The 22,024-nt window shown below is 39.9% G+C and overlaps 1 protein-coding gene across 1 annotated transcript; it reads left to right on the top strand.

The window, feature by feature from the left end:
* Positions 1–268: 268 nt before the first annotated feature.
* On the top strand, positions 269–1,984 carry LOC147608677 (carboxylesterase 1-like). The gene has a single exon (XM_086788722.1). It carries the CDS (start codon positions 477–479, stop codon positions 1,143–1,145), a length of 669 nt encoding a protein of 222 aa, XP_086644848.1. The 5' UTR covers positions 269–476; the 3' UTR covers positions 1,146–1,984.
* The last annotated feature ends 20,040 nt before the right edge of the window (positions 1,985–22,024 follow it).

A 22,024-nucleotide genomic window follows, 5' to 3' on the forward strand; every position in this document is an offset into this window, starting at 1 on the left:
GAGCAGGGCTGGGAAGGAAGGGGTAGGTGCAGGTGCAGAGAGCTGGAGCTTCGTGAATGGGAGAAGCTGGCAGAGGTGCAAGGGGGTGAGAGCCCTTCCCTCTCTCTCTCTCTCTCTCTCTCTTGGGGCGAGGTAGAAGGGGCATGCACGAGGAGGAGGAGACCCAAAGGGGGACTAACTTCTAAGGTTGTATCAATTAAATACCATGTAAGTGGCATTTAATTAATACATATCAGAAAGTTGTGTGAATATATATTAGGTACATCACACAGCAAAAACAAATTATAGAAGCTAGGCCGGCTTAAAAGCTGTTCCCCTTCAAGCCCTTCTCTTTCGCTAGTGAAGCACAAAGCGATGGAGTCTTCTTTATTTGGGATTTCTGTGAAAGGGGATGGCACTTTTGTGCGGATAGGCATGCCTCGCTGCGATTTCTCTACCACCGCTTTCTTCATAGCTTGTCCAAAACCGCCCGCATCATGGTGGTTGCCGTGGAATACAGGCTCGCCCCCGAGCACCGCCTTCCTGCCGCCTACGACGACGCCCTTGCCTCCCTTACATGGCTTCAGTCCCAGGCCTCACAACAAACCAGCAGTCCGTACAACATGGAGCCATGGCTCCGAACTCACGCCGACTTCTCACAGTGCTATCTCATGGGCGACAGCGCGGGCGGTAACATCGTACACCATCTCTCTCTCAAAGTTAGCAATGCTAATCTGCACCCATTGTGCTTCAGGGGCCACATCCTCATCCAGCCTTTCTTTGGAGGGGTTGCTAGAACTAGAACAGAAGAGCTTATGGCCAATGACCGCCATCCGCCACTTCGCAGCGCTGATTGGCTATGGGAAAACGCCCTCCCTGAGGGGGCTGACAGAAATCATCCAGCATGCAACCCTATGAGTCTCCTATCTTCGATTTACAGAGATGCCCGTCTCCCGAAAACCCTGATCATGGTAGCCCTGAAAGACCCCATGAAGGAGAGGCAGGTGCAGTACTGTGCTACCTTGAAGGAAGCCGGGGTTGATGTGCAGGTGCAATTTCAAGATGGTAGCCATGGATTTCAGCTTCTGGATGGGACTGATGAATCCACTTCCTTTATTGCAGATCTAGCCAGCTTCCTACACCATAGCAGTGCTTCAAAGTTGTGAAAAACTTCTCTTTTTCTCCAGTAGACCACGTCACATCTTAAACATCATGCAGCATCATGTCATGGCATCAACCGATCTTCATTGGCAGTCCATGCTGCAGCGGCTGCATTTAATTTAGTTTTATCCTGTGAATAGAGTAGTTCCAGGGGTTTCTATATTCCCCTTACAGTAGAGTGTGTCTGAGCAATAAGGACTCCCTTTCATTCCTCTACATTATCTAATAAAGCAAATGAACCAGCTATCATCATCCCTTAATTATGAATTAATTTTGTCCAGGCTCTCTACACATATACCTGTCAAATGTGATGATGGCAGGTATTCCTCGGGCTTCGATGGGCAATGTTGCCCATCCATTGTCATGTGCATGATCAATGCCATGGACAATTCTCAGGTGCTGATCCAGAAGAGGCAGCCAGATAAAGACTATGAACCAGATAAGAAACAGAAGTTGGAGCAAGGAGTGCTGTTTGGCAGTAGTGTGAACTCGGAGAAAAGACAAGATTGTTGTCAGCTGCATGATCAGAGAGTCGGCTGTACCAGAAGGGGCGGCTGCATCAGACGCCTCAGCATTTATGGAGAGATGGGCTTATTCGGCTGCCCGACTAGCGTTTATGGGGAATCAAGCCAAGTCGGCTGGCCGACCAGCAGTCGGCCAGCTCTTCTATTGTCCAAAAGGCCTATAAAAAGGCATGGTGCTCATTGTGATAGTTATTCTCTCCCCTATGGAGTGGATCAAGTACTAGGCTAGATTTTTGTGATGTTCACCTTTTATATAAGGCAGCCTATGGCTGTAGATCTAGAGTATCCTTTTTGTACTATATGAATATACTGAATTTCTAGCATCTCTCTCTCTCTCTCTCTCTCTCTCTCTCTCTCTCTCTCTCTCTATATATATATATATATATATATATATATATATATATATATATATATATATATATATATATATATATATATGCGTTTTGCATCAGATGGTTTCCAAGAGTGTTTAGGGCTGAAAGAAGGCTCCCAAAGCATCAGGCTCAGCAAAGCTAAACACTGATTTAGTCCCATATGATGGTGTACAGGTCCAAGCTACATGAAAGTACACGGATACGAAACCCAAGGCAAGGAACACAGAAACGGAAAGAACTCCCAAGAGGTTTGTTGGTGGTGTTCCACAAATCCAGAGGGGATGGCAGTCCTGTGAGCTAGATAGGTTCTCGGGCAACGGTCCCAAGGGAGGTTTACTCTCCAAGGGGTGATGTGAGAGTGTCAGACTCATCTCTCAGGAATGAAGACCAAGACAGTGTTCAAAACTCTCTCTATATCTGCATTTTGCATCAGATGGTTTCCAGGAGTGTTTAGGGCTGAAAGAAGACTCCAGGGCTTCCGTGTGTTACATCCATAAAAGATGATGTACAAGTTTGCAACTATTTAGCTGATTTGTGGATGTGCTCTAGTTGATCCATCGCAATTATTCATGCATAACATATCTCTCTAAGGTTTTCACACGATGTCTTCATCTGTAGTCAGTTTCAGGATAATTTCTACGTGAGCTATTTTGTTCACCAACACTAAACAGTGTGCTATAGGCTCACATATTCAAATTCTCTTGTTACGTTACTAATTGGATGATGAGCTCTCTTTTGACGTGTTTCAATCAGTGAAACATTACAATCATGCCCGCATCTATTTATTGTACCAGTTGATTGATTTGTGAATGTCCTTTTAGATGGTGGGAATAAAGAGGATTGATAAATATTTTGGTGTTGCCATCAATGAAATGTGTTCAAAAAAGTAGTGACACCTACATACAAAAGAAGCAGGTTCTAAGAACCAACAGTTGGTGTTAGCTAAAAATGGGTGTTAAATTGAGTTGTTGAGCTCAAAGGTATGGCACATGCATACATGTGGCTTAGTATCAGTTCTTTCTAGGAACTCACAGGTGTTTTCAACGGAGTGATGGAATCGTTTATTACCAAGCACCGTGCGATCTCTTGAGGTTCTTTGGACAACTTCTACTTGTGAATAGTTAGCATCATATCTATCAGAGTGAGCATCGAAGGCATCAAAAGATCATCTTGGTATCAAGGTTATATGAGGAGGCTGATGAGTGTCTGTCGTCCATGCTTCGTCATCGAATGGGACACAGTTCATTAAAGAGCCATTGAATCTCATATACATTAGATTCTTCAAGTAAAAATCATCATTGTTTTGGTTTTCATTCTCCGTGCCGGGATCAACTTTTGGCACAGATGTGCTCTGTTAAACTGGAAAGGCTAAATGCTTTTGTCACTAGATCACTATTTAGGTCCTTCACCTTTTGAGCTAGCCACACTCAATATCATTGCTTCCAAAAAATAACTTATTTCCATCAATCTCTTCAAGTTTTGGCATCATGAAGTTACAAAAAATTGTCTCACCTACACTTAATAGCCATTCTCTAGTCAGACATCATCATTTTTGTATTTGAAATCCCGCATAAAGTAAATCCAACATAATATTGGAGAGCTTTATGTAGAACGTCACATTGCTTGCATATCTTCTTTGTTGCGTGGAGTCTGTAGACCTTGCACTGGAAGGCTCCTTATTGTCTTTTGACAGCTTTATGTAGAGCTTCACATTGCTTGTGTCATTGTTTTATGGTAGAGTGTGACCAACATTTGGTACATGCTTTTCTACATTCTACAGCAATTGCAAAAGTGGGGCTATCTTCCATTGACTGGTTGGAGGTCGCTTTGGATAACCTTAATCAGATCCACAAAAGTGGGGCTATCTTCCATTGATTGGTTGGAGGTGAAGCTTTGGATAACCATCATCAGATGTCATATCCTGTACCAATTAAGTAGAAAATTGCTACAATGCTCATCTTCATTCCAATGATGTCCTGCATTTGCGACTCACTACGTAACATTACATTCTTCTCACATGAAATAGGAAAAGGAAAAGAAAATTGGCAAATTCACTTTGTCATTATCTTTTTATCTAATGGTGTGACCATGCTAGTTGCTTTGGCATACTGGCCCCTAGATCACATTGGTTGCAATTAATGATCACATAATTTACCGACAAACCTTCTAAAGTCTCTCGTAACGTAGATTCTTCATCAACAAGCTTAGAAGCTAACCAAAGCTACATTTTTGGCAAAGTAATATAGCAATAGCTCCCAAACAAGCCTAGATGCAGACCAAAGATACATTTTTCAATAAGCTTAAAAGCGAGCTAGAGCTACACTTTTGGTAAGTAATATATGGTAAGTAATATAAGAATCAAATGAGAACCAAAGCTACAATTTTACCAAGTAATATAGTAAAAGCTCCAAACCCAATACACCCATGTTATGCTAGTTATGCCCTTGTTCCTTTACGATCCCATTTTCTTTCTCACTAACTTTCTTCATTTGCTCATTCCCTTTCTTCATTTTCTCGATCTTCTTAGATAGTTGCTCAAAAATTCTCATCAAGTCGAGATCTTGGAGAACAATGTCTAAATTGGTCATAGTTTCTTTGACAATGTGGGTTCTTGGGTCTTCTTGGGTTTTGTTTCCACTTTTGGTGGCTGGTCCTCTTCTTGGTGGTGAGTGCTTCTGATTTCTTGAAGAAAAAGGAAAAAAGCACCATGAGATCGTTATTCCTCATAGGAGAGATATAACCTTCGCTTTGATACCATTGGGCCGTGGCATGTGTACTTAGCTTATCTTCAAGAAAACAACAATTTCACAAGTAAAACCTTGAGAAAAGGTGAAAATAAATAAAAGAGAGAGAGTAGAGAGAGAAGACACCACACTAGAGGTCAAAATAGTCTTGGGCCGACCCCCCTCCTCCGAGTTATAGTAGATAAATCTCCTTGGAGGAGTCTTGAGTACAAGTTCTTAGAGCTAGAGAGCTCTCTTGTCTTTTTACATGTCTCAATAATGAGAGAATAGCTAAATTTAAGAGCACTTGGGAAAAGCGCTTTAAAACTCACTTATAGTCCAAAAAGCATCTTTTTAATAATACCAGCGTCTCTTTTTAGTTTTTAAAAAGATTTTAATCTTTTGCTTTCCAAAAGCTAGTCACATCATTCCAAGCTTGTAAGGTGACCTTGCGCTGTTTTCTTGTTTCCATGTGTTAGTGCCACATCACCATCGCCATGTCATCAAGAGCATGCCACTTTTTTTTCAAACTTCTTTTTTTTGAGGGGGGTGTGCGCGTTGGGTTTTTGCATATCAGCAACATGTATTTTGATGCTACCGTGACAAGCAGGTAGGAGTTGGTACTAGCCGAAAATGGGTATTAAATTAAGTTGTTAAGCTCAAAGGTATGACATAGGCATACATGTGGCTTAGTATCAATTCTTTCCTGGTACTCATAGGTGTTTTCAAAGGAGTGATGGAATCGTTTATTACCAAGCACCACGCAATCTCTTGAGGTTCTTTGGACAACTTCTATTGGGGTGACTGATAGTTAGCATCATATCTATCAGAGTGGGCATCGAAGGCATCAGAAGATCATCTTGGTATCAAGGTTATACGAGGAGGCCGACAAGTGTCTGTCCATGCTTCCTCATCGAATGAAACACATTTCATCAAAGAGCCATTCAATCTCATATACATAATATTGGAGAGCTTTATGCATGTCTTCTTTGTTGGGTGGAGTCTTTAGACCTTGCACCGGAAGGCTCCTTATTGTCTTTTGATAGCTTTATGTAGAGCTTCACATTACCTGTGTCGTTGTTTTCTAGCAGATTGTCACCAACATCTGGCACATGCTTTTTTCACATCCTACAGTAGCTACAAAGTGGGGCTATCTTCCATTGACTGGTTGGAGGTCAAGCTTTGGATAACCTTAATGAGATATCCACAAAAGTGGGGCTATCTTCCATTGATTGGTTGCAGGTGAAGCTTTGGATAACCTTAATCAGATATCCACAAAAGTGGGGCTATCTTCCATTGATTGGTTGGAGGTGAAGCTTTGGATAACCTTAATCAGATATCCACAAAATTGGGGCTATCTTCCATTAATTCGTTGCATGTGAAGCTTTGGATAACCTTAATCAGATATCCACAAAAGTGGGGCTATCTTCCATTGATTCGCAGGTGAAGCTTTGTGGATAACCTTCATCAGAGATATCCGCAAAAGTGGGGCTGTCTTCCATTGATTGGTTTGCAGGTGAAGCTAACTTTCATCAGATGTCATATCATGTACCAATTATGTACTTTAAGATTACAACATGATGAAGCCATCTTACAAGGCCAAAACCTTGCAAAAGCCTTCTAGTGTGTTGGTGGGCACCTTGGGTAGTAGATAGTGAGTGACAAAGGTGTTGCAAATACAAAAGCCAACTTTGCATGTTCATAATCATACAATTCTCCATTTATGCAATAGAGTAGTGTTTGTCTCTACTCTCATTGCAAGTCTCTTACAAGCTAGGATTAGTGAGTGAATGAGGTTGGAGGATGCTATCCAATGGAGATGGAATTATTGTAGTGTAAGAACATATGTGACAAAAAGCGCCAAGCAAGATCTCTACTAGAGTTGATGTATTGAGAGCACGTACTTGAGCTCAAATGTACTTGACAAAAAATTATCATGACATACACAATGGCAAGCCTAGGTTAGGCCAAAATCTTCTTGCAATTAGGAGGTAGTATTGATTCCTACACAATTGTTTCAATCTTTCAAATGTGTAGACAGCTCAATAAACTAAGAGAGATCATACTTGTGGTGCATGAGCGTACAAACATTTCTCTTCATATCACATGCTTTTTTTATCTTGATTGCATCTCTAGAAGACCTTTTCTATTCTTTTTGGGGGTACCTTTATCGTGAATATGAGCCACACATCTGTTAAAAGCATCAATGCTATTCCACATGTCTTAAAGTAGTCAGTGAATCAGTGAGTGTTGTGTGTATGCCCACACACACCGCCTGATAGTGCCCAATTTAGACATTATAGTTAGGCATAAGTGGCGAGATAGTTGTGTAGACTTGGCACCATGCCAAGTAGGATGCATGTAAGTATCGTTGATAGTAGACCACACTCTAGGGTAAAAGGAGATCTTCCCAAGGCCATCCTGTCCTCGGGTTTTACGAGACCTAAATGGGTGCCCAGATGACCTTCGATAGGCCTAGAAGTTGTCCCAAGGACTATGGTATATTGTTTATTCTAATATTTTCCTAATCAGGTGATTTTGTCAATTTGGTCCATCTAGACTAGTCGTAGGGTGGCCAACATATGATACAACCAGCCCTAAGTACTATATATAGACGATTGAAAAACATCTATGCCATATTGAGGTCTCGACCACCATAGGACCAATTGTGTGGTGGACTTGACCTACGATATTGTAAGATCCCTACCTAATCCCATAGCCAGTGTGTAAATATCTTCGCAATCAATTGTGTGGTCGACTTGACCTATGATATTGTAAGATCCCTACCTAATCCCATAGAATATCTTCGCAATTACTAGGTAAAATGCTAGAGAGAGAAAGTTGAGTTTTGAGAATATTTATGAATGGCAAATTTTCTTAGAAATACAATTAGAACTCAAATCAAACTTCAAACAAGTAAGATTTTTAAAGTACCATCCTATGATGGGAATCATAAAGCTAGCCTAGTCACTGGAAATCTTTAAAAATGATCATTCGGGATCAGATTATGGATATGTTGTCTCTCAAAATTTGTCATCTAAAATTTTTTAGAACATCGGAGGAGCTAGAAAGCAAATTTGAGTTCTCCAACTTGACCAAATTGAGGTAATATTGGAGCTATTTGGTATAAGGAGTAGAATAAATTATGGTTATCTAGAAGTCTGTAGAGAATCCACCTCCATGAAAACATAAATGTTGGCTCAGTTCTTGAAGATTTATAGCCTTAGAATTATAATATAAGGCTAGTAACCTCCTTTATAAGCCGATGAACCATTTCACCACCATGGAGCATCCGATGAATATCTATCCCTAATAGCTACTTATTAGGAGCATGGGAAAGGTATATAATATAGCCTAAACCTCAATAATTTGTAAGGGAATGCCAGAAGAATAATATAGAACACTTAGGGTCATCATCACCCAAAGCTCTATAAATACATCTACTTCAAATGAAGACTCCAAAGCAAAGTTTTGTATGTATTTTTCAAGGATGGTCGACCTTGAAGAGGTGGGAAAACTTGTATGAATAAGCTTTGGATTTAATCCCCTTGGAATTATAAGTTTAGAGGTGAATGGAAGCATCACCCCATGAACCTTAGAAGTTGAAGCATAAAAATGAACGTTGGAAACCTTGGATGAAATAAGCCTTTGATATAAAAAGTCTTAAATGAGCCCCAAAGCTTTAAGAAAAGGGATGCATGAAGAGAATAGAGAGTGTTAAGTACGCTAACACGGCTGTAGTGGAGTGGTTAAAGTGGACGATGTCCCAGCCGGTGGTGCGGGTTCGATCCACACTCTCTACGGTGTTGCGCGTCCTTGTAACTCGAGTCCGGTGGTATATAAACCGATGTTTCTCACCAAATTTTTTTTAAAAAAGAGTGTTAAGTGGGTGAATACTTCTTTGACATCGCAATCAGCCACCACCACATATTTTGAAGTACAACAAGCCAGCCGCCGCCAACTGAGCATAGGGAGGAGTACGAAAAAGGATAGAAGAAGCAAAAAAACCAGTCGTCCGTAGCACAGACGAAAGCAAACTTAGTCCGCGGCCACAATAACCCACTGGAATTGTAGAAACAAAAAGCAGAAAGAAGAAAGGAAGCATTTGGCCCTAGCTGCAGAGTAGAGCCAGGTTCGTTGGTGAAGCATGTGTGTTTTTAGGGTAAGGTCTCATGATCGAGTCTTACTTCCAGCTCTCATCCTTAAGAACACTGCTTGGTACAAATAAAAATAAGACTCCCAGCTCTCATCCTTAAGAACACTGCTTAGTACAAATAAAAATCTGGCATGATAAAAAAAAATAAAAAGATATTATTTTTTAAAAATAAAAAAAATAAAGGACCCCTAACCTACTACTTTATCCACACTCCTCCTTATCCCTCCACTCCACATGTTTCCTCCTCCCCTTCATTTTTACTAGTGGCTTGAACGTCTCTGACGGGCAAGAGTATTCTTGCATGCATCCTTGGTCGACCACAAATTAGTGCAGTAGAGAGAGGTGTTGCTCTAGAGTTCCATGTTGTATTGCACTTTCTAATTCCAGCCAATTCCCAAAAAAAAACAAACGCTCATCCTCGAAGGGTAAGTAGATAAGCCTTATATTTGAAGCCCATGATGGATCCCATGGTCCTTAACTTGCCAACCTATATTTAAACACACCATGCTTGCCATATATATCCATGTAGAAGCTCCTAAAAGCACTTACATTTCTTTGAATAAAGCACCAAACTTGGCGTAAATATATAGCTAGCATTCTAACCCAATATAATGTTGACAATCTCAACACACCTAAACAAAGCTTTAAAACAATCTTCAAGTAACTGGATTATCTCTCTTTGGAAGCCTATACTCCTCGCCTCCATCTGGCAAAATAAATTTAAGAAAAAAAAATAGCTATTGCAAGATATAATTTTCGTGAAAAAAAAGAAAGAAAATGACAAAACCTTACAGAACTCATTTGGTGGATCAATATTTGAGGGCGAATGGGGTTTGAACAGGCCTGTAGACAGTAAGTCAAAAAATTCTGTATTGTCCAGAGTGTCTATGACTCGAAAATCTAACCTATCAGGCTTTTCATAGTCTACAAACATTACATGTACATGAAGTTGATCCGCGATCTTTCGTAATCTTAGACTGTAAATTCCAAGGAGCCCAAAGGTCTTGTTGTAAGTGTCTCAATCATACAAACCCATCAATAATCTGGGTTCTAAAAAATAAAGATATTCCTTGTCGCGAAAAGAATGTATCAATAGCAATATAAATTTATCAAATAAAACGCAAAAGCTACATAAAAAGCAAGTTTCTATATATACTATAAAATATCGGTGCTCTCTAACAGTTCAATAATTAGAGATGATGTTGCTCGTCCTTCCCAAAATGGAGGGTCTACAATTGAGCCATGAATATTAAATAGATTATGGAAAACAATAATACCTATATTATAGCAATCTCAAAAAATATTACCTTCAATATCTTGTCCATCACCATAAATAAATGAAAATGATCTCCTTGCCACCTCCATCCTAAGCAATATATCCCTTATATCAAATATAACACTCACTACACTAATCATTTACATAACACTTTAAGATCTCTCTCTCTCTCTCTCTCTCTCTCTCTATATATATATATATATATATATATGTATGTATGTATATATATGTTCAGTATTTTATGCCAAGAAAGAAAAATAAATAATGCCACTGTATATAAAAGCAAGCCAAAAGCAAACGTTTGCTTAATCCATCTCAACAATTTGAACCACCTCATGAGCAATGACGGGGCAGTCCCTTTTGTGGATCTACATGGTTTAGCTCAATGTAAGTGGATTTATACACATGAATTCAATATTACCAAAGAGAGTAGCATCAATGTGAAAGATTGCACAGAAAGACAACATAGATTACAAATGTCACATCATTGCAAACATTCTCTTTTCAAATGCTTACTTCATTGATACAGAGATATCTATGAATGTAGTCTCTAATATTTGTAAGTTGCTATATCAATAGCTTGTTCTCTACCTTTTGGGCATAGATTAAATTTACATTATAATACATGCCATTTGGAAAACCTCCTTGTAGACAACATTGGTTGTGAAGACTTCAATTGAACCTTCTATGCTGCTTTCCTGTTCCATAGTATGCTTTATGCACACTTCATTGCATCAGATAATCTATTACGTGACATACTAACGTACAACTGTCCATGTGTGAATACTTTGTGTGGCTAGATAAAGTCCCCATACACTTAATGTTTGTCTTTGGGACTTATTTATTGATATACCAAAAGGTAACCTTATAGGAAATTTCTCCTTCTCATGTCAAAAGGCAATTGAAGCATAGTAGGTATGAATGTTATCCTGGGAATAAAGACCCTGTCTCCAATGTTTGTACCTGTAATGATTTCTGCTTCTATCATCTTTGAGTGAAATTTCTTGCATATCAATGTGGTATCATTACAAACTCCTCCACAACGAGGATCCAAATTACGGAGTAGCATGATAGGAGCATTAATTACCGAGGATCCAAATTGTGGAGCAACATGATAGGACCATTAATCTTTAGAATCAAGCGATGAGGAGGGTAACCACCACCCAAGTTCAAACTGTTCAAGTATTCAATTGGATACAATATTACATCATTGTTGGAAGAAGCAACCGAATCTGCACTGAGGTATTCTCTTTCAAGACCGGGAAATGCACTCATCAAGGCTAGTTCATTAACCTCATAAACCTCTAGATTTCGTGGTGCAAGTATAGCATGGTCTTTAAAGAAGCATACACAATCCTCCACTCTCCAAAGATTTCTGTATACCCATTCTACCAAACTCAAAATGGAGTTCCCATGGATCAACATTTATGGTGGTATTACCACTGTGCCGTCATTGTTTGGATGGCCTATAGAGCCATCTCCAATTTGTAATGTCTCTTTGACAAATTCTTGTTTTGTATAATCATAAGCACTCTGTCTAACCCGCATGTTTTGGGTGAGCTTTAAAACATTCACATATCTCCAAATATGTGATCGGCATAACGTTGCATCAACAATATTCTCATGCAATCCCTTTGGCACAATCGGTAAGATTTACTGTAACGCGCGGAAGCTCTGGGTAGTCTTCTTTCAGCCCTAAACACTCTTGGAAACCTTCTGATGCAAAAACGCACCATCTGATGCAAAAATGCAGGTAGAGAGAGAGTAGAGAGAGAGAGAGAAGTGATGGAAATTCAGTATATACTATGGTACAAAAAGGTACATATCTTTGCAACCCTTTGCTGCCTTCTTGAAAAGGTGGTTAACCCTAAAATCAGTCCCCTTTGGGACCTCTAATGATCCAATCCCCTAGTGGGAGAGAATGACTAAGACCTTGAGCAAGGGGGCTATTTATAGTCCCTTGGAGTACATGGGAAACTGGCCGACTGCTGCTGGTCGGCCAGTTCATAATTCATTAAATTCCATTTAATGCAGCCGACTGGATCTCTTCCATATTCCTTGATGCGCCTGCTCTGCTGCCCACTTTGCTGACATCAGCCGACAGCTACTCTGGCAACCAGCATCCTTTTTCTTGCAGCCGACAGCCCCTCTAATCCATGCTTTGCTCCAAGTCCTGCTCCATGTCCATCTTCTACTGGTTCATGGTCTTTATCTGTTTGTCTCTTCTGGATCTAGCTTAACTCTTGAGGACTACTATTCCAAATTTATCACTCTTCGAAAGTATGCCCCAGCTATGACTACTTCCCAGCAAGTGGCTCGTTTTTGCTAAGGGTTAAATGAACCCTCAGACTCCCGCCTTGAGGCAATGAGGCCAAGCACATTACAGGATGCTCTCATACGAGCAAAGCCATGTGAAAGAAATGAAGACTGACAAACCTAAGCATCAAAGAGATCTTACCATGAGGCAAATCCTAAAGATCAACCCTACAAGAAACCCCAACAGAATTTCCCCTACTACAACAAAGGGCGACAAGGCAACTCTTTTGTCCCCCGCTCCTATGCTGCTTCTTCCAGAGAAGGCCCTCTGTGTTTTGAGTGCAATGAGCCGGGACACTTTAGAGCCAACTGTCCCAAGATGGCAACATCATTTTCCCAAGGTAGCAGAGGAAATTAAGGCCATGGAACCCCTATCCACCAAGGTGCAAGAGGTGGTGGGCGTGATAGAGGCCGCGGAGGAGCAATTGCTAGGACCGCCTGTATTATAAGTGAAGAATCGACCTTGGAAATGGTTGAAGAAGAGCGTGTCACCGTCCATGCAGCAGTAGAACACCAAGGTCCGAATAAACAATTTGGTGTAAGCCATTTCAGCTTTTGATTGATTGTGGCAGTACCCATTCATTTCTTTCTCCTAGGTGTTTACAAAAATTAAACTTGAGTCAAAAAACAGCTAGAAGAATGACTGTAGAGTTAGCCAATGGGAAAGAAGTAGTATCTCGCCACTCTATAGGAAACCTTGATTTTGAGCTGGGTAATGAGCAAACTCATGGCCACTTTAGAGTCTTGCCATTAGGAATTTATGATGGAATCCTTGGGATGGATTGATTAATTGCAAACAAAGCTAGCATTCATTGTAACCAGGGGAGTATCACTTTTGAAAATGAGAATGGCCAAGTAATATCAGTTCAAGGGATAACAGGAAAACCTAAATCTAGGGTAGTCAAGGAAAAACATCTTCTCAAGGGAACACGTAAGGGTCAGCAAGTTTTCTTAGTCAAGCTCAACAAAGCCATTGAACCTAGTATGGAGATAGAACCCTCTTGGCTCCAAGAATTCTCTAACATCTTCCCTGACGAGCTTACAGGGCTACCGCCTCCTCAAGAAGTCGATCATGAAATCGTGGTGATCCCTGGAGCTCAACCCGTCTCAAAAACGCCCTATAAAATGTCCCTTCCTGAAGCCATTGAACTTAAAGAGCAACTTTCCCAACTCATTGAGCAAGGATTTGTAGGCCCGAGTAACTCTCCTTGGGGGGCACCTGTTCTTTTCCAAAAAAAGAAGGACGAAACTCTCCGCCTCTGCATAGATTATCGAGGGCTAAATCAAGTCACTGTCAAGAATAAGTATCCTATCCCTCGCATTGACGAACTTCTTGACAGGCTGCTTCATGGGGCCAAAGTCTTCTTAAAAATATATTTGAGGTCTGGTTACTACTAGCAGATCAAAGTCAAGGAAGCAGATATACCCAAGATAGACTTTAATACCCATTATGGCCACTATGAGTTTACTGTAATGTCATTCGGGTTAACCAATGCTCCTGTAACCTTCAATCGCCTAATGCAAGATATATTCCGTCCTTACTTGGATGAATTTGTGCTCGTTTTCTTTGATGACATCTTAATCTACTCCAAATCAATGGAAGAACATGAGGAGCATGTGCGTAGAGTTCTGCAATTGTTGCGCAAACACAAACTCTATGCCAAGAAGAGCAAATGTACCTTCTTTACTCATCAAATTGAGTATCTTGGATTCATCGTCTCCAAAGATGGCATTTCAATAGACCCTGCCAAGGTCAAGGATATTCTGGAGTGGCCACCCCCTAAATCAGTTCGTGAAGTTCGTGGGTTTTTGGGAATCACGGGATGGTATAGGATTTTTATCAAAGATTATGCCTTGGTAGTTGCACCTTTGATGGATCTTCTTAAGAAGGATTGCAAAATAGTGTGGTTGCCAATCCATCAAAACAGTTTTGATCAGCTCAAGGTCATTATTACTTCTGCCCTAGTCTTGAAACTTCCTGATTTCGCCAAGGAATTTGAAGTGGTTACTGATACTAGTAGTCTCATACTTGGTGGTGTCTTAGGCTAAGAAGGAAGACCAGTCGCTTATACTTCCCGCAAAGCTGAAGCAATATGAAGCAAATTATGCCACCCATGATTTGGAGCTCTTAGCAGTTGTTCATTGCCTCAAATTATGGAGACATTATCTCTTGGGGGACAAATTCTAGCTTGTAACTGACCACAAAAGTCTAAAGTGAATCTTCACCCAGCCTAACCTCAACATGCGGCAAAGGAGATGGATTGAAATTCTACAAGAATATGACTTCGACATCGAATTCCACCCTGGGAAAGATAATGTGGTAGCAGATGCACTTAGCCGCCCGCAAATCTTTCTTGAGTGCAATTTCAATGCCAAACAATCCCATACTAGTCAAAGTGGAAGAAGTCTCATCTCATGATCCAGATTATCAGAGGATGATGAAGTTAGTAGAAGAAGGAGAAAATTTAGAGAAAGAGAAGAATCTAATCAAGGGATACTCCACTCATGAAGGAAGCCTCGACTTCAATCACAGGCTATGTATCCCTAAGGATCCTGCTTTAAAGAAACTAATCCTCCATGAAGCTCATGATAGTCCTGTTGATACCTAGGCTATGCAAAAACATTAAATGTCATAAGAAGGAGCTTTCATTGGGCAGGCTTGAAAAATGATGTCCTTCGGTACTTGAAGTAATGTCTCTCATGCCAAAGGATCAAAGTTGAAAGGGTTAAGATGCCTGGAAAACTTCAACCCTTGTATATTCCCCAAATGAAGTGGGAGTGCATTAGTATGGATTCACAAGTCTCCCCACTATTCAAGGAGGATATGACTCCATTCTGGTAGTAGTGGACTTACCAAAGTAGCTCACCTTATACCAGCAAAGAAGACCTTCAAAGCTTTTGATGTTGCTCGAATATTCATCAAGGAAGTCCTTAAACTTCATGGTCTCCCAAAAAGGATAGTAAGTGATCGGGATTTTGACTTCACTTCAAAGTTCTGGCAGTCCTTATTTCAAGCCCTGGGAACTCAACTTTGCTTTAGCATAGCTTATCCAGAGACCCGATGGCCAGACTGAGACAGTCAATCAAGTAATTGAAGGCATTCTCAGAGCATATTGTGGACGGGAACCAAGAAGGTGGATTCAATACCTCCCTCTAGTAGAATTTGCCTACAATACATCTTATCATCAGAGCATAGGAATGTCACCATTCAAAGCACTCTATGGGTAAGAATGCTTGTCTCCTCTAAATTTCTCTGATCCGACCGCATAAGAGTTGAGGCATCCAGGAAAATGCTCGAAGAAATGGAGGAACAAACCAAGGCAATTTATCCAAAGCACTCTATGGGTAAGAATGCTTGTCTCCTCTAAATTTCTCTGATCCGACCGCATAAGAGTTGAGGCATCCAGGAAAATGCTCGAAGAAATGGAGGAACAAACCAAGGCAATTTATCCAAAAGAATATTAAAGCTGCCCAAGATCGACAAAAGCATTATGCTGACACCAAGAGGTCTGAAAGGATCTTCAAGGAAGGAGACAGAGTTCTTCTATGAGTGCGACCCAAACGAAAATCTCTATCACTTGGAAAATATAAGAAACTCAGCCCTAGGTATTGTGGTCCCTATACAGTTATCAAGTGTCTAGGTAAAAGTGCCTATAAACTCCAGCTCCCAGTCCATATCAAAGTCCACAATGTATTTCATGTAAGTTTGTTAAAACTATATGTACCCAGTCTCGATCATATTCTTGATGATGAACAAGTTGTAATCCCTACTCAAGGAGTCCTTGAATTACAGCCCAGTAGCATCATAGATTCTAGGGAAAGGCAACTCTGAAATAGAACTCTTGTAGAACATCTAGTACAGTGGAAAGATTACCCTGAAGAAGAGGATGCAACTTGGGAAGATGAAGCTACACTCTTAAAGGATTATCCCCAATTCATGACGAGAGGAGGACATCTCGATTTCTTTAAGGGGGGAAGGATGTAACATACCCATCTTCACTAATAAAGAAATGTTCATGTAATAGATAAATTTATGAGTTTTTATGATATAAAAATCAATGATTTTATTATTTGAGTCATTTCTACTTAGAATCTTCAAATTTTGAGCCCAAATTTGGAATTTGCGCATGATTTAACCCTAATATAGGATTTTACAGCATCCCAAACGGACACCGGATCAAGCTTATATGTAAATTTCAGTCATTTTAGTTAAAAAGCGACGACCTTTAAACCTTAATAAATGCATGACCGGGCATCCGATTGATGAACGGTCTGAACCCCAACGACCAAGAGAACCTCCCAGAAGAAAAAAAATTCACCTCCCAGGGCAGGGTCCGGCACGCAAATCGAGGCGGGTGTCCCAAATTTTGGGATCGCATCCCAAAATTTGAGCCGTACACACTTACTAGGGCGCCCGTACGATGGCTGCACAAGAACCAAAGGACGGCCGCCCACTATGTGGTCCACACGTATCCCTACGTGGACACCCATGCTGCCTCCTAGACCAGATAAAGGTACATGCGTACCACTCCTTTCCCCTGACAACTGACACTGTAGCTTTCCCCTAGATCCATGCAGGCCACTGATCCATAGCCTTTGCTAGTACAGCGTCCTTTCGTCCTTACTTTGTGCAGCGCCCGTACCTGCACCCCACAGCTATATAAACCCCCCGCCGGGATGCTCCACAGGCAACACGCATTTCTACGCAGCATATGTCCTCTTGTACCGCCGTCCGTACCGCCATCCGGCCCTATGCAGTGTACTTGCTAGAGTACAGCTGCCCCTTGCAACCACCCCCTCATTTGCCTCTTTTCAGATAAGCCAATTTTCCTCCATCCCCCCTCTTGCTAGGAGGCAGTGTCCATAACCCTTCTCCCCCCGTGTGAATAGACTTACAGCAGCCCTCAACCCTTCTCCCCCTTTTACAAAACATTTTTGTCTTAAGGACATCTCACAATCCCCCCCCATTTGCGTAGACTTTAATAAGAGGTTTTTGCCTTAAGAAAGGGTTCATGCGCTATAGTCTTTTGCTCATACGGTGAGCAAAACAATCTTAGAATTGAGATCCGACTGAAGCATTTCGACCGCGGGCAGTGAGCCCTACAAGTCGACGTCCAAGATGGACCCATCCTGGAAACGTCAAAATGTTGCCTCGAGAGGAGCAGGCAACACGAGATTAGGGAAGATGCTCCCGATGCGGCTCCAACCCTCCCTCTTCAAGCTCCTCAAGGAAATGGTGGCCAGGTTAGCTTGGTTATATTTTAAAGAAGAGTTTTTTTTTATTTTAGTACTAATAAATGTGTATCTTTTCTTTTTTGAAATAATAACATAAAATTGTATGAAGTTACGAATTGTGTGATGCTGTATTCAATAAATTGCATTGAAATTGTTATCTTTAAAGAGTGCAAGTTTTTCCTAGCTTCAATGCTAACTCCTTTTTGTGCTTGTGTAGCCGGGAGGTGTCGTTAGCAAAGCCCGAGAATGGCCCAAAGTATCCCTCATACCATTGGGAGAATAAGGTTCGCCAATTGAGGCGAGAGGTTATGATGCTGCCTAGTTCTGAGGGCCCAGGCTAGTGCGGTAAATAAGCCCACCCTAGTGTGCAGACATCCCTCTGAGGGGTGGGAGGATAGAGCGATGGAGCCTGAGAGGGCGACAGGCCCCGGCTTGAGTCCTCGCTAGCGGCCGACGATGAGGTGCATGGTCTCGTAGGGTTTTGCCCAGCATGTAGAGGCTGGAAAGGTCGAATTCTAGATCATCGGCAGAATAAAGGAAAAGAATAAGAGAGCTGGTTTGGCTTGTATGGAATTGATTTATGTATAAACTTTTTATATATAAATCTTGTCTTTGGCATGATTGTATTATATAAAAAGACTGTCTTAACAAACCTTGTGAAAAGGGCTTTAATTAAGGAACATGTTTATTTATGTCAAACAGTGTGGTAGGATTAATTAGAAAACAAATTGACGCGTGAGTAGGGTGGAAAGTGGGAGGATGGAATGCCCCGATGGCACCATCCTACGGACGGCGGGTGGACTCGATTAGTCGGGTAGCTTTCCAACAAATTAAGTGAAAGCCCTACACTAGATAATTAGGTTCTTGGGTAACTCTATTCTAGAAGACTACTACGTCAGCGGCGGCGCTGTGCCTTGCATGGATGAGGAAAAAAGCGTTGCCTCTAGAAATCAAGTCTAGTAGTTACCCAATTTATGATAAATTACCCTATGGGTGATTTGACTTTTAGAAGATCACACTTCCCCTGTGGGATAGGACTAGGTCTTACCTATGAATCGTATCCTTGAATCTCTACATGGTGAAGGTGTCGATAAATAGGAAATTTTCTCCAAGTTAAGACTTAGTGGACTATCTTAAGTGTTTCTCCTATTTTAGAAGGGGGGAACCTACAGTCCAAAAAGTCTTGTGTATTAGTTTTTCCACTATGCATACTCCAACATTCGGTATCGAGGCAAAGTTGAGCTTCCATGGTGGGCAACCGTTTGTTGGTGTTCTCTAGTCTCCATTACATAGCCAAGTCGATAGTCATTCACTTAAGTTGGTTCTGATGGTCTTCTCATTGTCTCCCTATCCCCATGTAATATTGGGTTGGCTTAAAACATGGGTGTTCCATCAGTAGCATTCTAAATGACATGGGTGACTTGAGGAGGTGTTGGAGTGTTGTGTGCATTTGCCCTATTTATTAGTGCTTCCAAAATTAGACCTTGACCAACATGCCTTCCACTCATGTAAGCTTATTACTTTGCACTTTGTAGTAAAGCATTGGCCAAATCGGACACACAAGCATCATATACATAAATCTTTGGTGCCTTCAACTGCGATCCAACTCCCATGCATGGTTTCTGCAAGGTTTATTCTCAGGGTATTTACCTGTTCTAGAACACTTTTCTCAACCTACCACTCATGTAAGCTTATTACTTTGCACTTTGTAGGTAAAGCATTGGCCAAATCGGACACACAAGCATCATATACATAAATCTTTGGTGCCTTCAACTACCATCCAACTCCCATGCATGCTTTCTGCAAGGTTTATTCTTAGGGTATTCGCCTATTCTAGAACACTTTTCTCAACCTACAATAATACATCACTTGAATTACCCATGAAGTAGTTTTTTCAAGTACGGTTAGCAGGACATGGTTTCCTATGCAACATACGAAAGTCATTTGATTGCCCTAGTATGCTATTCGTACCTCCCACTAGCTAAGCCATGAGTCCAAGGCTTAAATACATTTCTTGTTAGAGTGTGCCCCTACTGCCCACCATGTATGAATGTTATTACTATATGAGAGAGCATCTTTTCCAAACCTGCACGTCCTCCATCTTTCACACAAATTTTTATGCTCCTCGTATAGATCCTTGCAAATATTTAATGATGATGCTGATGTGAGGCTATATGATTATCTGATCTATTGCACTAATCAAGGATTAAGCTAGTTCATGCTAAATATTAGCCATGGCACACGGGCGTGCACGTGACATGCAAGGCCCAAAACCTATGCAAGAATCAATAAGCTCAGGCCTATGCAAGAATCAATGAGCTTTTTGATCTGCCATGGTGGGTTTTAGCCTCTTTGTTGAGTAATGCCACCCCAAATTCTTGTCCTATTATTTCATAGAGGCAGAATTCCGCCATGAGTCTACTAACTTCAAGGTTACTAAAGCTTACCATTCTTGTTTTCTTGTCAACTTCTTCTGGCAAACAAAGCCAAGCAGAGTACACAAGAGATTCTTTTACATTGATGTTAGGGGAGTGTATATCAATAACTCTATTTTTATACCCTTGGCATCATGGAAGGGCATGGAAGGGCATGGAGGTGTATAGAAATCCACCTGAAAAACAAAAGCAAGTCTTGCTCTGTGGAGCTCAAGTTGTAATCTATACTGTAGTTGCAATCAGAAGAATTATGTGGCTAGTTTCATTGTAAGGAGACTCATCCCCTTTAGCTAATTATTACTATATTTATGCATGATCTTTTAATCAATGGCTAGAGGGAAGAAAAGCGATGGATGAACACGTGGGGGTAGAAGCACTGGTGAGATTTTGTCTTCTTCACACAGCTATGACTATGTGTTTTGAAATGAATGTCCTCCTAAGAATGTAATATTTATGTAGGACATAGTGGTTACACATTGAGGTCTAGCAATATTAGTGGAAGGTGGGTTAGTGAGGTCAACTCCTGCACTGAAAGGAGGACGAACGTCTCACAAGAAACAAGAACACCAACCAATGAACCCTTGATAACTTTAGAAGAAACATAGGATGTTACTAGAGAGCTTCCAATAGGAGGTGGGCAGCAAGTAACCAAAAACAATGAGGAGGTAGAGCTACAACAAATTTTCATGAGTTAATTGATGAATGGAAGTAAGGAAATACATAAATTTTCATGTATACTTAATTTTTATGGTTTTTTTAATGATTTTTGTTTTCTCTAAATTGAATATGATGTTATGTCTCATTGAAAAAAGGCATTCCCTTCTCTTCTTTATCCTAGATGAATGATTAATGGATAAAATCAAGTTTTTCATAATGTTTCGCTTTGATAAGTAGAAAATGTTTACATTAGAATGATTTAAATACTCTTGGTGAACTTCCAATTAATTTCAGAGAATAAAAAATTGAGAAATGGTCAGCCATACAAAGGAGGTTATAGCAAAATTTTTTAAATTTGTGAAAAATAAGTTTTAACTTTTTTTATTCAAAAAAAGTAATTTCCATCGTATATGTATTCTTAAAGTGTTAATTTTCATCCTAGGTATAAGAAAATGCATACTAAAAATATTTTATTAAAAAAGTGTTACTTTCTTTAGAATTAAATTCCATGCATAGAAGGAAGTATGTTGAAATTGTTATTTTGATTATAAAAGTGTGATTTTCATCATAAATGATTTTTATGCATAAATAGATGCATAAAAGAAATTTTTTTATATTAAAAGAGTGATTTTCATCATAAATTATTTGTATGCATAAAAGATATTTTTTTATATTAAAAGTGTGATTTTCATCATAAATAATTTTTATGCATAAATAGATGCATAAAAGAAATTCTTTTATATTAAAAGAGTGATTTTCATCATAAACGATTTGTATGCATAAAAGATATTTTTTTATATTAAAAGTGTGATTTTCATCATAAATGATTTATATGCATAAATAGATACATAAAAGAAATTCTTTTATATTAAAAGTGTGATTTTTATCATAAATAATTTTTATGCATAAATAGATGCATAAAAGAAATTCTTTTATATTAAAAGAGTGATTTTTTATCATAAATGATTTGTATGCATAAACAGATGCATAAAAGATATTTTATTATATTAAAAGTGTGATTTTCATCATAAATGATTTATATGCATAAATAGATGCATAAAAGAAATTTTTTTATATTAAAAGTGTGATTTTTATCATAAATAATTTATATGCATAAAAAAATTATTTTATATTGAAAGAGTAATTTTCATCATAAATGATTTGTATGCATAAACATATGCATAAAAG

Source organism: Cibotium barometz, chromosome 52 (genome assembly GCF_041138505.1).
Source record: "Cibotium barometz isolate CiBa-2024 chromosome 52, ASM4113850v1, whole genome shotgun sequence".
Lineage (NCBI taxonomy): Eukaryota > Viridiplantae > Streptophyta > Polypodiopsida > Cyatheales > Cibotiaceae > Cibotium > Cibotium barometz.